Genomic DNA, 20,195 nt, shown 5'->3' with positions numbered 1-20,195 from the left:
GCACGGAGCGGAATTTGCCATCAAGAACTCATTTCTGGGGATGATTGAGCTGCCTACAAATGGATCAGAGAGAATTTTGGCACTATGCTTGTTTACATCTGAGGGCCCAGTCAATCTTGTGAGTGTGTCTGCCCCAACACTCTCCTCATCTTCTGACATCAAGGACCAGTTCTACAACCAGTTGAACATCACCATCAGCAAGATTCCAAAACACGAATATGTTTTCCTGCTAGGGGACTTCAATGCAAGCATAGGAGCTGTTCATGAACCAACTGTCTTGATCAAAACAGAACTAGTATGATGAATGGAAACAGTCAGAGACTGCTAGAATTTTGTTCCTATTACTACCTCTGTGTAACAAACTCATTCTTCCAGACAAAGCCGCAACACAAAGTATCTTGGAAACATCCCAGATCTGGCCACTGGCACCAACTGGATCTTATTATCACAAGGCATACCAACCTTAACATCATCCTCATTACCCATAGTTAACAAAGTGCTGACTGCGACACAGACCAATCTCTGGTATGCAGCAAGGTCAGACTTAAACGAAAGATAATACATAGATCTAAAGAAAAAGGATGTCCTCATATTAACATCAGTGCTATAGCAGAGCAAGAAAAGTCACAGCAGTACAAGAACATACTATAACAAGCCCTTGACACCAGTTATTGTGCCACAAGCACCCACCTGAAGTGGGAGCAACTGAAGAACACAATCTAGGATGCAGCTCTGTCCGTCTTTGGGAAGAAGGAAAACAAGACCAATGACTGGTTTGACACATATTCCAGTGTGTTGACACCAGTCATAGAGGCCAAACACACAGCCCAAACCAACTACAAGAGAGACCCAAATGAAAAAAACCTTACAAGCATTGAGAGTGGCAAGAACCAAGGTACAACAAACTGCTCTTTGCTGCGCCAATAATTATTGGCTGCACATATGTGAAAGCATCCAGGTAGGAGCTGATGCAGGCAACATCAGAAACATGTGTGATGGGATCAAGAAAGCCTTGGGTCCAACTTCAAAGAAGACAGCCCCATTGAAATCAACAATAGGGGAAACAATCACCAATGCAGGGGAAATCACCAATGCAGGGGAAATCAATACACCAAGCAGATGAATCGCTGAGTAGATCACTACTCTGAGCTTTACTCTCATGAAAAATATTGTTATGGATGTAGCCATCAGTGCCATCAAAAGCCTTCCTGTTATGAACCAACTTGACTATAAACCAACTGTCAAGGAACTTAGCCTTGCCATAGATGGCCTCCCCAATTTAAAGGCCCCCGGAAAAGACTGCATACCGTCTGAGGTCATAACATGCAGAAAACCTATTCTACTGCAACATCTTCATGAGTTGCTCTGCCTATGCTGGAAAGGAGGCGAAGTACCAGAAGAAATGAAAGATGCCAACATCCTCACTCTATAAAAAAAAGGGTAACAACTATCATGGCATTTCCCTTCTTAGTATTATGGGAAAAGCCTTTGCCTGAGTTGTCCTGAACAGACTTCAGACCCTTGCAGACAGAATCTATCCTGAATCAGTGTGGCTTCAGAGCTGAAAGGTCTACTATCAACATGATCTTCTCACTGAGACAACTACAAGAGAAATGCAGAGAACAAAAAAAGGCCCTCTACATAGCCTTCATCCATCTCACAAAGTTTTTTGACTTTGTCAGTAGAAGTGGACGATTCACACTTCTAGAAAAGATTGGATGTCCCCCCCCCCCGTGCTCTTAAGCGTGATTCAATCCTTACATGAAAACATGTATAACACAGTCCAAAACGATGGCTCAGTCTCTGAAGCTTTCCAGATTTGTAGTGGAGTTAAGCAAAGTTGTGTACTTGCCCAAACTCTGTTTCGGATCATCTTCTCTCTGCTACTGAAACAAGCTTTTGGTTCCTCAACTGAGGGAATCTACTTTCGCACAAGATCTGATGGAAAGGTGTTCAATCTTGCAAGACAGACCTAAAACCAATACTCAGGAGGCCCTTATCCAACACCTCCTCTTTGCTGATGACACAGCAGTGACAATCCACACAGAAGCTCATCTTCAAACCCTTATGGACAGTTTTTCCACAGCCTTCCAAGACTTCGGGCTTATTATAAGCTTAAAAAAAGATAAACATAATGTGCCAAGGAGTTTAGTAAGCACCCTCCATGAAGATCTACAACTGTGAACTTGAAGTGGTGAATGAGTTCACATACCTGGGGTTCAGGACTGTTGTCTGCAATGGGTCTCAGTACTGATGCAGACAGATCTTATCTCACATGATTTGTGCAACATGTATGCAAAGGCAGTTGGTTTCTACACTTCCATTGCTAAAGGGTGAAAGACCAAAGAAAATGCTAATCTACTCCTAGTTCAAAGCAGTGTGACAGGAAAGTGCTGCTTTGAAGAATAAGATGGAAAATCCATCTGAGAGATTGAGAGGGAGCAGACCATAAAAGACAAAACAATACCTAAACTTCATCTAAGTATTTGTTTCTTAGATATATATATAAGGCTCTTGCTTAATCAGGACCAAGACCATCAGACAATTCAAGATAGATTTTTAGTTGCTGCTCAGCAGATGTCCAGTGTGACAAAGTTCCTGCGCTACCTTGGTGGATCTTGCGCTTATTGGCGGATTTGCTCACCTTGGAGGTTCATGGCAGCCCTCAGCTTGGCCGTTTTTCTGAATTCACAGTCCAGGTTGACTCCTCCTGTGTCTGACCAGGAGTTGGGAGGATTTGGGGGGAACGCAGGCCCGCCCTCTACTCCGGGTTCCAGCCCAGGGCCCTGTGGAATACAGCTGTCTAGAGTGCCTCCTGGAACAGCTACAACTCCCTGGGCTACTTCCTCATGGCCTCCTCCCAACACCTTCTTTATCCTCACCATAGGACCTTCCTCCTGGTGTCTGATAATGCTTGTACACCTCAGTCCTCCAACAGTCCGCGTTCTCACTCTCAGCTCCTAGTGCCTCTTGCTCCCAGCTCCTCACACACACACCACAAACTGAAGTGAGCTCCTTTTTAAAACACAGGTGCCCTGATTAGCGTGCCTTAATTGATTCTAGCAGCTTCTTGATTGGCTGCAGGTGTTCTAATCAGCCTGTGTTATTTGTCTCCAGAAGGTTCCTGATTGTTCTGGAACATTCCCTGTTACCTTACCCAGGGAAAAGGGACCTACTTAGCCTGGGGCTAATATATCTGCCTTCTATTACTCTCCTGTAGCCATCTGGCCCGACCCTGTCACACCAGGGAATAGAAAAACAAGTCAGATCTGAGGTGCAGTGGAAAATCTATACAAGGGGACTTGCCATGTAACTGTCCACGGTATGCTAATTTCAAACCTATGATACTAGTCCTTCATTCTTCTGTATAACAACTGACACACAAAATATACCAAATACAGATTATTTCCATCAGTTAGTTTGCTCTTTGCATCATCTTTAATGGAGCAAGAAAGTGGTTTCAGCCTACATGCCTGTAGGAATGTTTTCTCATCTTTCAAAAATTCCTCTAGGATCTTGATTAATAGTGACATCAGACTCAATGGGTTATAATCCCTGGTGCCACACTATGCATTTTCTTTATCGGTTTCCCTCCAATGACTTCATACTTCCCTTTGAAGAGCAATAAAAACTCTTTGGAACCCACTATCCCTGCTCTGCGATCCCCTTCAGGATTATAGTGGGTTTGTAATTTGTGTAGGCCTAGAGCTCAGTGAGCTTGGGTGTGTAAAATATTTGTTTTAAGGTGACTGTTAATGCCATTGATTTCAAAGCATCCGAATGAAAAACTCTTCAGAAGAATACAATAGGCTTCATAAAAAAAACCCTGCAGTTATGGATCAGCTGTTTACTGACTAACTGATGTATAGAAAAGGTCTGTCTGCCAAATCAATCAATCAAAACACAGGAAACCAGGATCAGGACAACGAGTATCTCAAATTGTTACATCCACAGATGAAATTATTACAACTGCATCAGTTACTTGGTGCACATAATAAAAATGAAAATAATAACTAGCTCTCATTCGTGGCACTGTAATATAGCATTGGCAAAAGACCAATGTTTCCCGTTTGAAAATGAAGTTTCAGTGTCACTTTAGCAGCAAGACCCCATTAGCTGTTGACCATATTTGATGATATTGGCATTACCTCTTAACTTGTCATCATGCTGAAACTAGAGCCCAAATTTTCAAAATATACAAAAGAACAACCTCCCCATCTATTATTACTGACTGCTATATGTCACCTTTCTCAACTATCAGCATGCTTTACAATGTAGCAGTGAACACTACAATCAAAAACAGCTCAGCCGCAAGTTATTAGGCTTGATGCAGGAATCAAGTGGCGAAATTCCTCTGGACATTAAAAATCTATCAACTTATGAAACGAACATTGGGAGCAAATGAATCCCCTTCCTCCATGGTTGCAGGAGGTCCTCTGGTAGCAGAATCCATGCAGTTCTGAATCCAGGGTGCGTGTCCAAATTTTATGCAGGCCAGTTCATTTCAGGCTCCTTACATGGCAGGATGAGAACAGGTCGAGTGACGGGTCCGAATCTAAAAGCAAAAGGTTGTACACTGCTTGCCAAGCAAAAGAGTAAAAAAGATTGCTTGGTTATCCCTCTCTTTGGGCATCCAGAAGAGCCACCAGAGGACCCCAAGACTGCAAACACAGATAACAGAAAGCAGACCTATCACGCCCACCCAGACTAGAGAGACAGAATCATTGTATTGCATAAAATATAATGAGATAAACACAAAGTTATTACAGATATAATATACTGTTTGTACATATAATATATTGGTCTATTAAATCCAAGAAAGGTGGTGGTCTCAATTTGCACCATTCCCACTGTAAAATTCCATATCACACCACGAGTTAGTGTCCACTCAACACTCAATTCCATTTTTGGACTAATTTACAGCAAAAGTGTAATTTATATTGCCCTTGACTCTGCCACAGATTTTAATGCACTCTGTCTATGCAAAGTAAATCTTCCTTTACAGAAAGGAAAGAATGACATCTTGTTTGTCAAGAGTACCTAGAGGACACACAGAGATGGAAAATAACCTAAATATTTATTATTTCTGGACCACTGTGTACTATGTAAACAAACACCTGCTCTAAATCTACTTCTGCTTTTAGTCTTCAGATGGAGCAGTGAATTATTTAAAAATCAGCAAAATAAGATAGTGTCATGGATTAAATTTTTTTTTAAAATCAGATTGAGGAAAAAAGAATATTTTTCCACTTCCTTTGGCTTATCCCTTTAGAAAAGTGGAGGAAAGAAATACAGTTAGTTCTGCCTGCCCTCTCTTAAGTGTTGAAAAAGTGCTAGGTGCTTGGAATTGATTTCTCCCTATAAGCCAATCAAAACTCTGTATTATTTATTCACAGCTTTCAGATATCTTCAAAGGGATAACATGGGTCTTATAAAATATTAAACCAGTTTCATATGCACACTTGATATATATGCCAACATTCTGGCATTCTTTGACAGTCACACACAGGGATCACAATGGAATAGTGGGATAACAGCAAACTGAGGCAAACTACAGTCCACATTTCCTGTTCTGGATAGTACAGAATATGTTAAAGTAGGTACACTGTTGTATCAAAACTGGAGGAAGAGATTTTCAGAGGCTTGTAACTTCCAAAAAAATCCATTAATGGGGAGACATGGTGCACTTGAAGTAAAGCAGAGAGAAACTGGTGTCAGATAAATTTGGAAAGTTTAACTTGGCTAATATACAGGAATGGGGCAGGGGAGAGGGAGAATGGTGTTTGATGATTAATTTGCAGTGGAGTCGCATCTTACGCAAGGGTTAGGTTCTACAGTCAGCGCGTAAGGTGAAAATCGCGTATAGTCAAAATTACCCTTGAAAAATCCCTGAAATTGCCCATAAAGTACAGTATACTGTACTTGTGGCACCTTAGAGACTAACAAATTTATTTGAGCATGAGCTTTCGTGAGCTACAGCTCACTTCATCAGATGCATTCAGTGGAAAATACAGTGGGGAGATTTATATACACAGAGAACATGAAACAATGGGTGTTACCATACACACTGTAAGGAGAGTGATCACTTAAGATGAGCTAATACCAGCAGGAGAGTGGTGGTGGTCGGGGGGGGGGGGGGGGAGAAAACCTTTTGTAGTGATAATCAAGGTGGGCCATTTCCAGCAGTTGACAAGAACGTCTGAGGAACAGTGGGGGCGGGGAATAAACATGGGGGAATAGTTTTACTTTGTGTAATGACCCATTCACTCCCAGTCTCTATTCAAGCCTAAGTTAATTGTACCCAGTTTGCTCTCCTGGTATTAGCTCATCTTAAGTGATCACTCTCCTTACAGTGTATATGGTAACAACCATTGTTTCATTTTCTCTGTGTATATAAATCTCCCCACTGAATGCATCCGATGAAGTGAGCTATAGCTCACGAAAGCTTATGCTCAAATAAATTTGTTAGTCTCTAAGGTGCCACCAGTACTCCTTTTCTTTTTGCGAATACAGACTAACATGGCTGCTACTCAGAAACCTGTCAGTATACTGTATATGGTTTTGTGTATACAACCCTGTACACTAATATGTATAACTGTATAATGTATACAGTAATGTACAGTATATAATAAGGAGTACATATGCAAAATATAATTTTACAGTACTGTATTTTTAATTACAGGGGACAATTACAAGGTGGTAATTACAGGGGGTCCTCAAGGCTTGATATCGATCCAAGAGACAGAGGTGACACAGAGTTTGGGTGATGGTGAGCGAGTTGTAGACGAAGTGGTTGGCTCTGATTCAGCTCGAGAAGTTGATCTGCTGCTGGTTGTTTTTCCTTGAAAAACATGGTGATCGGCAACTGTCATGTTGTCTCTTGAGCCGCTCAAACATTTCTTGATATGGTCTCAAATCGTCTATAATACTATGTGTGATTTTGAGGCTTTGTTCCATAGAGGGATCGTATTCAGAAATTAAATCATTCAAGTGTTTCACTGCTTGGAACACTTCAGCAAATTTATGAAAATTCCAACTTGCTGGCTCTTCCTGTTCATCGTCGTCATCTTCGTCTTCTGTAGACAATTTTATCAGTTCCTCTAACTCTTCATTAGTCAATGTTTCTCTATGGCTCTCAATTAATTCTTCAATTTCTTCCTCAAGGATGTTGATGAAGCCATCACCACCCACTTGCCTGGCCACCTGAACAATGCATTTCACTTCTTTGTCAATGGTCGGGAAACCCTTAAAATCATTCATACATTCTTTCCATAGGTTTCACCAACATGCATTGACTGTTTCAGGCTTGATTGCATCCATTGCCTGTTTAATATAAGTGATGCAATCGGCGATGTTGAAGGACTTCCAACACTCCATCACATTAAGATTGGGATCAGCGTCCATAGCTCTACGTATCCATGAGAACGTAAGCCTCGTGTACGTGGTCTTGAAACAGTGAATCACACCTTGGTCACGAGGTTGGAGGTGGCATTTGGGGGGAGAAAGACGACTTCAACGTCGTTATGCACAAACCGGAGTGCTGCAGGGTGGCCAGGAGCATTGTCTACGATCAGCAACACTTTAAAGTCAAGTCCCTTCTCTTCAAGGTACCGCTTGATCTCTGGAATGAAACACTTGTGGAACCAATCCAGAAATAATGCTGCCATCACCCAAGACTTTTTATTTGATTGCCAGAACACAGGCAGGGGATTTTTGTTCTTGCCTTTTAGGGCACAGGGATTTGCAGCCCTGTGGAGCAAGCCCGGCTTTATTAAATGCCCAGCCACATTGCCACAAAACAACACAGTCACACGGTCTTTAGCTGCTTTGAAGCCAGGGGCTGGTCTTTCTGATTTCGAAATGTAGGTGCGGTTAGGCATTTTTTTCCAGAGTAGCCCAGTCTTGTCAGCATTAAAAACTTCTTCCGGAAGATAGCCCTTTTCTTCTATGATATTCTTTAATTGTTCAGGGTAGGCTTTTGTTGCCTCTTCATTGGCAGATGCAGCTTCACCAGTAGTCTGCACGTTTTTGAGGTTGAAGCGGTTCCTAAAACTGTTAAGCCAACGTTGGCTGGCTTTGCATTCCTTCTCATCAGAAGGCTGTCCCTCTTCAGCGGGCAGTTTGAACAGCACATAGAAGCTAAGAGCCTTGTCTCGCAACGTATTGCCATCGATAGGCACACGTTTATGGTTCATGTCTTCCAGCCATAGGTTTAATGCCTTTTCAGTCTTCACTAAAGTCTTATACACCTGGCTCATCACCTTAGCAGTTATTGGACCACTTGATCCCACGGCTTGACGAATTTCTCTCTCTCGAATCTTGATGGCATGAATGCTAGATTCGTTGAGGCCATATTTACGCGCCATGTTGGAGACCGACATACCATCTCTCAATAAGTCCAACACAGCCAGTTTTTCCTCCAGCGTTGGAACAGATTGCTGTTTCTTCAGCTGAGCACCAGATGAAGTAGTTGGCTTGCATTTAGGGCCCATGTTATATGAAAAATACGTAACTTTAAACACCAGAATCACACTCAGCACGGCAAGCTGCTCACACTATGAGAGACACGCAGGAACTGAGACCGACTGAGGGAACAGCAGATTCACGTCTCCCATCTCCCGCTCACTCCGGGACATATGCTCACTGAGTGGAATCATGGGCGGAATCGCCCGCACTATTTACAGATATCTTGTTATTTTTCTTTTTTTTTTGCCGAGCGTGTATAGTTGAATTTGCGTAAGTTAAATGCGCGTATGATGCAACTCACCTGTACACACTTCTATCCTTTTAAAATGGGATTGTTTATAAACTGAAAACAGGCAAGTAATAAGGACTTTGCCTCCTTTTTTGAAAATAAGATAGATTAAGATCATACTCAGAAATATTACACTGAAAACTGAGCACTTCCAGAGAGAGCTGGTCGTGACCACTATTTTGAACTGCACATACTCAAAGATGGTACATTATTATTCCATTATTTAAGTTTATGAAGGTGGAGAGAGGAGAGATTTTTAAACTTTTCTAAGCCTCAGGCAGTACATTTACAAACCCTCTTCAGAGCTTGCGAGCTTTATTCATGGCGAGCCTTGCTCTGCACCTTTGTCCAGAAATAATAAACCTCTTCCTTAACTTCTTGCTTGCAGACCTGTTTATAAAATTACAAAGCTAATAGAGAAACCAATCAAAATAAACAGATAAATACCAGGTGGGGAGACTATTTTGGAATGATTATGCTGTGTGCGTGTGAGAGTGTGTCACCAGGAGGAACAATAACAGAGGGGGCTGGACATGTGTTTTCTTTTGCATCATTTCACATTTTAGTTTCTGTATTTAAGTTTCCATGGCTACAGTACAGTTGTCTGTTTGATTTCTTTAAAATGTTCCTGTGACATACTTTTTTCCCCCTTCTGTTACCTTTATATTTTCCCCTCTTTTCTGTTTTCCATGTAACATTTTCTATAGTACCTTGATGGCTATGACAGTGTCAAGCTGTAATTCCCAACTTGAATTTATTAAATATCCCTTCTTATTCAAAGTTCCCACTGGGCCCACTATCAGAGAAAGCATTTGCTATCACAGAACAAGATTGTAATGGGCTCTCATGGAGAGCTGAGGGAGCATATAAGAGGCCTCCTCTGCACATCCTGTCACAATACACCACCTGCAGAAGGGGGAATGAAGGCACTCCTCTTTCCATGTGTATCACCCCAAAAAGGGGCTCTAGTACCACCTTCTCAGGGTAAAGAGCAGCTGCCATTGTTGTGTAAGGATGTAGAGCATGGCTACAGAGACTAGAGGCCATCCTCCATTTTGGAGAGCAGGATTCTGGACTACAGAGGGGAGATCAGTTGGTGGTAACTCTGATTTTTGTGTTATGTCATGTTTGAATATAATACATAATTGTTAAATACAAATTCTCATTGATCTAATGCAAACACCAGCACACTCCACAGCAGCTCACGAAATGATCTTGTGCACTAGGAGGCTGTGACCCCCTGAATACTTCCCTTGCATGCCAGAGAGCTCTGGGTAGAATTCTGAAGAATTACTTGCACAGCTCCCAGTAGGGCAGTGTCCCTCTGAGCGACCACAATGCCAGGCTGTGCCTAACTGGCACAAATGACTCTGTAGTGCACAAGGTTTCTGGGGGGCTTTACCTCGTGTTCCAAATTATGGGCTTTGTCTCATCCACCCCAAAAAAATATATTATTGGTGGTCTATTTGAGAAAATAAGTGGTCACTCAGAGAACCCAAATGAGGGCCAGACCTGTTGTGTGGGGTATGACATTTTAAAGTGACTGTGGGTGGTTACTGTTCGCTTAAGCTATGGAACATTCTAGATCCACAATTCAGAGGAGCCTTGTCAGCTAGAAGCAGTTACAGACGGAGATGTGATGGCAACTGAACCCAAGAATGAAGATGTGCTAATTAGTCATTAAGGGACCCACTCACTTTGCTAAGTTGTTTAGTTATAACTTTATTTTATTTGTGGTGTTATTTTGAATCAGTTAAAGCCATTGCTGTTAAATTAAAGGCATGACTGAATTTAGGAGACAGAGCACGTAGGTCACTTGATAGTTTATACATTTAAACCCAACTCACTACTGCTTCCATAGGTTTCCTTTTTGCCTTTAACAGGTTCCTAATCCTGCTGCCAGAGCAAACTCTCTCCACTGTGAAATCCTTGATAACTGGAAAATCTGGGCCTCTAGCACAAACTTAGTTGAGTGTTTCTCCTTTCACCTAGTTTAAGGCTGGAACTCTTTCCAGAGGTGCAAAAGACAATTCAGCAAGAACTACAGATGGCAGAAGTTCTAGGGGGCAGGCATCCCTTATTCCTGGAATTCCCCCAATACTCTAGATACATAGAAAGCTGTATGCCCATAAGACATCTATACAACTTCCTCGGTCAGCAATTCACAGAATCACAGAATATCAGGCTTGGAAGGGACTTCAGGAGATCATCTAGTCCAACCCCCTGCTCAAAGCAGGACCAATCCCCATTTTTTGCCCCGATAAACTAAACGGCCCCCTCAAGGATTGAACTCACAACCCTGCGTTTAGCAGGCCAATGCTGAAACCACTGAGCTATCCCACTAGTGCTTTGTTTAGTTTCATTGCCACCACTCCCCTCACTCTTGGCTGTTGGCATTGTGCCTAAAACTGTTTACATTATCAGCACCACACCCAATTCTGACTTCATCTCTGCTCAGAGTGTGGATTCTCCTACAATACTACTTAACACAGCTAGAGGATTTCTTAAAGAACAACTGCTCAGAAACTCACACCAGCCCCACTCTCTCTAAGAGCATAATTTTTTTTAATGTCCTCACAAATATATAATATTGATAGATACAGGATCAATCTTTCATGTGTCTGGAGAGAGAATCTCCTTATTACATAGATCTCACTGAAAATAAAATAGACTTTTCTCTCTCTCTCTCTCTCTCTCTCTCTCTCTCTCTCAACCTGGTGTAATTGAAAATCTTAGTTGAAAGCATATAAACACACTTTGTAAAGTTGTTTGCTGATCTTTAAACATGCTCTTTGAGTGGATAACATGTCACAGGAAAGAATTATGATGAGCACAAGATAGGGTGACCATATTTCTCCAAGGAAAAACAGGACACTGTGTGGGGTTAGCCTGAGCCCTCCCACCCATGCCCCTGCAGGGCTTGCCCAAGCCATTCGCCTGAGCCCTTCCCCCCACCCCCATACCCCCCTTGAGGCTGGGGCTGGCATCGCTGCTGCTCGCCCCCATGCGAGGCTGGGTCTGGCATCACTGCTCGCCTGAGCCCTGCTTCCACCCCTACGTGGAGCTGGCATTACCGCTTTCCCCACAAACACACACACCGCGCATGTTCCTCCGCACCCTACTTTTGCCAAAAAAGTCAGGACAACCGTGACAGGGCTTAAAAAAGGGACTGTTACGGCCAAAACAGGATGTATGGTCACCCTAGCACAAGGTAAATCATTCCCTTTCTATTTCACATACACTCATCCCATGCTCAGCCATCTGTGGGGCAGCCCGGCTGGTCCTTAGGCACAGTCAGACATTTAGGGCATGTCTACACTTACCTCTGGAGTGATCGATCCAGCAGGGGTCGATTTATCGCGTCTTTCTTCACTAGACGCGATAAATCGACCACCGAGCGGTCTCCTGTCAACTCCGGTACTCCACTGGAGCAAGAAGCGTAGGTGGAGTCAATGGGGTGAGTCAGCAGTTGACCTACCACAGTGAAGACACCGCAGTAAGTAGCTCTAAGTATGTCAACTTCAGCTACGCTATTTTCATAGCAGAAGTTACGTAACTTAAACCGACTTAGCTCACTCCCCCTCCCCTCCCCCACATACACACACCAGGCTTTACAGCGCACAGACAAGTTCTTCTTTCTTGATCTGCTGCATTTGCAATCATCAGCATTTCCAGCCTGTGCCATATACATCCTAGTTTTCCTCTCACCAACCATTTTGAAAGAACTCTGCTGTGCAGAGGAAAATGGGTTACTTATCACTTCTTTTAGAAACAAATATACCGGAAAAGTTGTATGACATTAAAGATGCTGGTTTTCAAAAAATACTTTTTGTGTGCACATAGTCCTTGCCCAAACATTCAAGGAAAATGCCCCCCCTATGATCATTCTTGCACCTATTTCCTGTAAGTGTACTATTTGCAAGTACTGGGACAAGCAGTCTAGGCCTGCCCAAAGCTAGATGTCCACCCCCTCCACTGAGGGGGAGCAGTCATTGGACCCAGGGTGCAAGTCAGTACTGGAGACAACAAATGAAAAAACAGGGACAGGAATGAAGGTTAAAAGTTGGTATCCAGAGGTGGACACCCTGCAGAGAACCCCCGACAGCACCCACTGCTCCTCAAAGTGTCTAAAGAATCAGTGGACAATGCCCAGAGGAACTCTGCCGGAGGTGTGATCAGACAAGGGACTGAAAATAGGCCCCCCACTGACAGAAGATCCCCCACCCATCCAGCTTTCTCTTCCTGGTGTGAAGGACGTGCTCTTGGCCAGCCCCAGGAGGAGGCTAACAAGGAGGTCTTGCGACTTTGTGGGGCCACAAGTGGGGTGTGCATGAATTAGGGGATGCAGGGAGAAGTGCAGCCAGAACCTTAGTATAAGGTTCTGAAGGAACTGGAAGAAGAGCTGTAACCTGATGCACATTACATAGATGTTCACCAGAGTCTCCCTCTCACTACAGAAAGAACTGGCATCAGAAGGGTTGGTGAACCATGCCAGGTACACACCTGTGCTTATGTCTCCATGGAGGAGCCACCAACTGATATCCCCAGTGGGATGTGGAACCAGAGTGGAGTACAGTGGAAATACAAAGCCTCTGCCTTCAAGATGCCTACAATCGAAAGATGCACGATAGTTCTCACTGGAGAAACTCAAGAATATCCATTTATCAGGAAGATTATAAGAAGTACAGAATCAGTCCTGCCACTATGCCAGGGTATGTGATCTGGGCTATCCTTTGGACAGATTAATTGGGTAGCTGCCCCAAGCACATGAGGCACTGTGAAATAAGGCACAAAATGGGGAATGGAGACAAAGGGATCAATCTATGAAGAATCTTTGAGGAGTATTCCCTTCCCTCCCCTCCCCTCCCCCCTAGCTTGTGGGATGTAAACCATCTCTTTGGCAGAAATCCAAAAGCTTTGCAAAAGAAGCTCATAGATGAAGAACCACCATACTCAGAGTGTCTGATCCAATGTGTACTGAAGTCAGTGGGCTTTTGATTGAATCCCAAATCAGCTACATAATTCTCACAAACATTTCCAGATGTAAAAAGTTACATTGACATGCACAGAAGCCCTGCCACTGGTTTCTCTTTTTTTTTTTTTTTTTTGGTAAGCCTGGTTCTAAATAACATTGCTCCAATCAGAGCTGAACAAAGGGATTCAGTGTTCATCGAGAATCATTTAGCTTAAGGCAGGAAGGGACCACCAGATGATTTAGTCTGACCTCCTGTATATCACAGGCCATCAACACCACCCAGCACCTACGCACCAACCCAGCACCTGAAATTAAACCAAAGTATTACAGCCCAGAGGATACTAGAATGTTGTGTGCCATTGGTAAAGAATAAAAGGGACCAAGGTGCATTAGTGCCTGAGGTCTCCAGCAATGGCAGGGAAATTATTAAGTGAGATATACCCAAATAATCCTGTCAAGTGACCTGCTCCCACATGATCCAGAGGAAGGCAAGAAAAACCCAAAGTCACTGCCAAGCTGACTTGGAGGAGAATTCCTTCCCAGCCCCACATATGACGATCAGTTAGACCCTAAGCATGTGAGCAAGTACTAGCCAGGCAAGCACCTGAGAGAGAGGATGCTCAGTGACACTTCAAAGCACCCTGTCCAGTCTCCCGTCACCAGTAATAGCCATCTCTGGTACGTCAAAAGAAGGAGACAAAACACGCAAATACACACACACGCTCAGACCACATCGGAATACACAGGGGGAGAGGGGAGAGTAAAAAAATCCCTTTCTGATCCCACCAGGTGACCAGCTGAAACCCTCAAGCATGAGCTTTTGGGAACATAAAACATAAACCAGAAATGAGCCCGGGGGCTGCTGAGCCTTACCCCCTATCATCACAAGTTGCACTCATAAGTTTGTCCAGCTCTTTCCTAAAACTAATTTACGTTGTTTGCCCCCACAATTCCTATTGGGAAGCGGTTTCAGAACCTCACTCCTCTGATGGTTAGAAATCTTCTAATTACCAGCCTGAATTTGTTCCTGGCCAGTTTATTTGTTCTGGCACCAACATTGTCCGTTAGTTTAAATAGCTCCTCACCCTCCCTGGTGTATTTATAGAAAGCAACCATATCCCTTTCACCCTTCTTTTTGCTAGGCTAAACAAGCAAAGCTATTCCAGTCTCCTCTCATAAGATAGGCCGTCCATTCCCCTGATCATCCTACCTAGTAGTTCTTCTCAACACCTGTTCATTTGAATTAATCTTTCTTGAAGCTGAGTGACGACAATTGTACACAGTATTCCAAATGAGGTTTTACCAGTGCCTTGTACAATGGCATTAATACTTCTGTCTCTACTGGAAATGCCTTGCCTGATGCAACTGTGATACATGGATGTCTTTTTTACAGCCTCATCACGCTGGTGGTGGCTCACAGTTGACCTGTAAGCAACCCACAGACCCAGGTCCCTCTCCTCCTCTGTCACTTCCAACTGATGAGACCCCAGCTTGTAGAAGAAATTCTTATTAGACCTAAGTGCATGATCTTGCACTTTGTGCTAGTGAATTTCATCCCTTACTGGCATTCCAGTGTTTAAGGTCATCCAGATCTTCCTGTACAATATTCCGATCCTCCTCTGTATTGATGATGCCTCCCAACTTTGCATCATCAGCAAATTTCATTAGCACACTCCTGCTTTTTGTGCCAAGTTCATTCTAAACAGAAGAAAGAATAAAAATTAAGGCAAAGATTTAGGAACATAGGAATTGCCATGCTGGATCAGACCTCAAGTCCATCTAAACCACTATCCTGTCTCAGACGGATGGTGGAATATATGCCTACATTAGCCACCTACGGCCATATTTAAAGTACCTAAACACACTGCCTAATTTCCAAAGTGCTGAACACCTAACAGTTCCTGTTGACTTCAATGGAAAGAAGTTTAGGGTCTCTGTTTAGTTATCAAGAGAGCCTGGTTAATATACAAATAAAACTTGCTCTTTTATAGTGCTTTCCACCCAAGAATCCCAAAGTGCTTAAACAATATTATTCAATTAAGCCTCTGAACACTCCTGTTAAACAAGTACCTTAAGTAGGAGTGTTCTCATTTCACAGATAAGGAAAGGAAAGCACAGAAAAATTAGCTGTCACTCATTTAAGGAAGTCGTTCTAATCAGTGGTAGAGCTTGGAAGAAAACTCAATAAATCTAAGTCCTATGTTCTAACCACTACACGATACACATGCTAATTACACACCTGGGCGTGAGCCATTGATTTCAGGTCCATACATACATAATTACACACCTGCTAGGCAAATTACATGTTTTACAAATTGGTTTTATTGATTCTCAATTAATTCCAATTTTCTTTGAAAATGATTTTAATTAATTTAAAGAGACACCTAAAATTACTGAGGATAGTGAAGCTGGAAGTTGTGTTTTGTTTTGGCAAGTCTCACCTATTCCTCTGCCCTTTCAATACTTCTGTGCAGATTAAGACTTTCAGATTATTAAAATTCTAAAACCATACAGATGTAGCTTGAGGATTTTACTGATATATGTAAACAAACCCTCCAACAACTTCCTAATGGACTTCTCCTCCTTTGGAAATAAAACAAAGTGAAAATAAAATATGGAATGAGTTGATAACTTCTAATGATTGTAGGCAGGCTTTCAGACAGACCATTTTTTAAAATCACATTTATTCTTCCTGTTGGTCATGATTTGATTTGAAGATTTTATCTAGTATAGTTCAACTTTTCTCTTGGAGTATCCTGAGGAGAAGACAATGAAAACTAAATAAAATGGTCTCTCTGTAGAAGTTTGTATTAGGCTGTGCTCTCCCTATTACAATTTTAATTATTCTTTATGAGTATGTTTACAAAGAGGTTACTCTGTGTCATTGGAGTCACCTTGGGTGCCTAAATCATTTTCTTTTTTTGTTAAGAACTCAGCTTTATTTCATTTAACTGATACTCAAATTACCTTACTCACAGGAGTATTCCTCCTGAAGTCAATGGCACTAACTGACATTCAGATAAATAGGCTTTAGCCCTAAATATATCAGATCATGTAACTATAGTCTAGAGATCATGGGCTCTCAACGTAACAGTCATGACTAGAGTAGTGTGAAGATTTTTGGACAAATCTTTTATTCTCCAAAAATGCAGTTTTGGTCAATCCAAAACATTTGACATGAATTTCACAAATAGTTTTCAGAGTAGCAGCCGTGTTAGTCTGTATTCGCAAAAAGAAAAGGAGTACTTGTGGCACCTTAGAGACTAACCAATTTATTTGAGCATAAGCTTTCGTGAGCTACAGCATCCGATGAAGTGAGCTGTAGCTCACGAAAGCTTATGCTCAAATAAATTGGTTAGTCTCTAAGGTGCCACAAGTACTCCTTTTCTTTTTACAAATAGTTTTGGCAATTTTTTTTTTTCTTGACTGGCACCATTCACAAAATAGCTGGAGGAGAAAGAGGTGGTGGTGGTCCCCATTTATATCTTTTAGCCAGTAGTTGGACATTCAACTAGTATGTGGGGGATTCAGGTCCAGATCCCCCCTCTGCCTGACAGAGCAGTGATGTGAACTTGGGTCAGAGAGAGAGAGAGTGTGAAAATGGCTCTGTAGCCTGGTGGTTATCGCACTCTTCTGGGTGGGAGTCACCCAGTTAAAGTCCCTGCTCCAATGACTATTCAAGTATTTTATACAAAATGGAACAGCTTCAAAAGAAGAGAGACCTGCCTTAGAATACCCTCTCGCCCTGTGGTTAGGGTACTCTATTTGGAGGTGGAAGACCCAAGTTCAGATTCCTGCTCCATATCAGACAGAGGGGGGAATTTAAACCAGGCATCCCACATCCTGGATGAGTGCCCTAACCACTGAGCTAAATAAGGGGGATCCTCACCAACTTCTGTATCCATTTTGTGATTCTAGTCCTTTCAAAATGCTCAGAAACAAAATGTTTCAGGTTGAACAATTTTTTTTAACCTGAATTGGACTTTATTGATTTGCCAAAATTTGTCAGGAATTTTCTGATTCAATTTGTGTCAAATAAAAATAATGGGGTGGGGAAGAGAGACTGCTTGTAAACAGAAAAAAAATCAATTATTTGCCCAGCTCTAGTCATGACTAGACAAGGGGACTGTTACATGGGACAGGAGGCAGGGTTGGAAAAAAAATTGTTTTTCTGCTGTAACATGGGGACTGTAATATGGAGGAAATTGAGAAGCACTGATCTAGATGATCCATATAGATTAGAAACCAGAGAGCATTTCCCACCATACATATAGAGAACTGTCAATCCATTTTCTGAAAACATTGCATAACGGATTCAAGTTTTTCACTTTAGTCAGTGATACATCTTGATTGCTTTTCTGCTTCAGCCATTTGATTGGACTTAGAATACTGTTTAAACGTCACCAAACTTTGGGCTCTAGAAGGATAATCTTTCTTTCCCCAAATGCAGAGCATGCCAAAGGGTTCTGTTGAAAGGCAGAAAAATATTGCATATGTACAAGTGACTGTAGCAAGTGAAATACTTAATAGTGAACAAACTCTTTTTGATGTGTCAATTACACTGAAAGGAAAATAATTGTAATAGTTTAAAAAAAATAGCCTTATCAGCCACACAATACGATTTTCATGATGTTTTGTTCAATTTCTTACAGGCAGCTTCAAAAGATGGTACATGATATCAAGAAAAATGAAACTGGAATAATGAGCAAGTTCAAAAAGTAAGTTATAGATGTTGATATAATCGCACCTTGTTTAAAGCTCAGAATATCTAGCATGTTGTATGACCACGTTGAGGGTAGGAGTGCATGTTTCTGGATAGACATATGTTAATAACAGCTTTATTCCAGAGCTGCTCCACATGCAGGATTGTCATTAATATCAATGGAAGCGGCTGCAGAATCAGGCCCCAAATTATTCTATAGTATAAGCTGCTGGTGGATCAGTTTAAACAATATCTACATATAATGTATCATTGAGGTTGATTCTCCCAGGCAATGTTTGTGTGTCCCCTTTCTCTTTAGGCCTATGTTCAGGCTACCCCCTACAATTTAATTTTAATTTGAACTCCTACCTTCATGCAACTAATCAGCCATAATATTCAAAACTCAATCCTGAACATTCCGTACATATTAAGAAGTTCTAAAAGAAACCCATAACACTAAAACCCTAACCTAAAATTCTTAGTCCAGCAGTAAATTGCAGAATGATTATCATTAAATAATCACAATGTACGTGTAGATAAATCCCAGTGTTTCTTCATGGGTGGTTATATTAATAAGACATCCTTTATTTCCAAAGTCAGACTCATCTTTTAGCACAATAGCTATTAAGCATGCACACTAATTTTTAATACAACATATCTTTCACATGGGATTAACATATGTATGTGACAATCTCATTGATAATCCATGAATCATTTACTATAGGTGTAAGAAAGACGTACACAAGATATATTAAATGAACTTTTAAAAAAAGTTATTTACCAGGTTTTCAGGAAGCATTTGCAATGATAGGACAACAACACACAGAATAATTCAATATAGTCTATCGATGCAGCTCTCACACACAATGGAAACATATAAGCACACAGAACACTGTGCTGAAGTAACAGCAACCATGATGGATACATTCGAGATTGGAAAGTATTATTTTAGTATCTGCTAAGTAGGGAGCGTCCTCTCCTTGTGGGGGAAATGGACTCAGTTTTGTGATAAAGCTCTCCCTCGCTGTGACCTGGTGATACACATGAGAATGAAGCAGGGAAATTCAAAGCTAACCATTACACTTTTTCCTACACTCAGCCTGTTGTAATTAAGAATTGCTGCAGCTTGCAGAAAATCTCATATTCAGATGTTACATAGGATCTATACCTCTTCATTGCCTACACACAGGCACAACAGCACAAGTGAAGGGCTAAATGTCAGTCTTACCTTTGACTGGCACTTCTTTTGTCAGTTGGGTAGAGCCTTCAGTAACTGAAACATACTTTGCCTTTTGGGGGGTTCTAACATGGTGTATGTACAAACTGCAGAGCTCTGGACCTGCATGAAACTATAATGAGGAGTCTGCCCTCATGGAGTAGAATCAAAACCTTAGCTTTTATAAAGAATAATATCACAGTAGCAGAATTAGAGCAGTTAGACTTAACATCACAGTGGGTCAGCAGCAAATGTCTCAAAGATGAAAGCACATAACAAAAATGAGAGAAGGATCTCAGAGTTATAATTTACAGAGACAAATCATTTTACCATAGTTGCTTTCACCTGGAGATGAAATCTGGTTTTTAACAGTATGGCTTTGAGGATGTGCCCTCTCTTTAAGAATAAGAAGAAGGGGCAAAATAATAGGATCTAAATGTACTTACAAGCTGGAAGGGTGCGAGGTGCAGCCTGAATCAGATAGATACAAAATGGCCATTATAGGGCTGCAGCTCTCAATGCTCCCAGATTTAAAGAGCCAGCTACC

General features: G+C 41.8%; 1 protein-coding gene across 5 annotated transcripts in view; it reads left to right on the top strand.

Annotated features, from left to right (window-relative positions):
- BLNK (B cell linker) overlaps window positions 1-20,195 on the top strand; it is a 138,644-nt gene that overhangs the window by 79,861 nt on the left and 38,588 nt on the right. For 3 of the 5 annotated variants that reach the window (XM_074959101.1, XM_074959103.1, XM_074959105.1), the window contains one exon: window positions 18,383-18,448. In XM_074959101.1, the coding sequence (XP_074815202.1) occupies window positions 18,383-18,448 (66 nt within the window). Of the gene's footprint in view, window positions 1-13,254; window positions 13,468-18,382; window positions 18,449-20,195 lie in introns of those variants that run through there. The other 2 variants (XM_074959102.1, XM_074959104.1) reach the window with 2 other exon arrangements.

The sequence above is a fragment of the Natator depressus genome, chromosome 7, assembly GCF_965152275.1.
Source record: "Natator depressus isolate rNatDep1 chromosome 7, rNatDep2.hap1, whole genome shotgun sequence".
NCBI classification, from domain to species: Eukaryota; Metazoa; Chordata; order Testudines; family Cheloniidae; genus Natator; species Natator depressus.
Note: the sequence above shows the minus strand (reverse complement) of the source record. Positions and strands in the feature narration are given on the sequence as shown.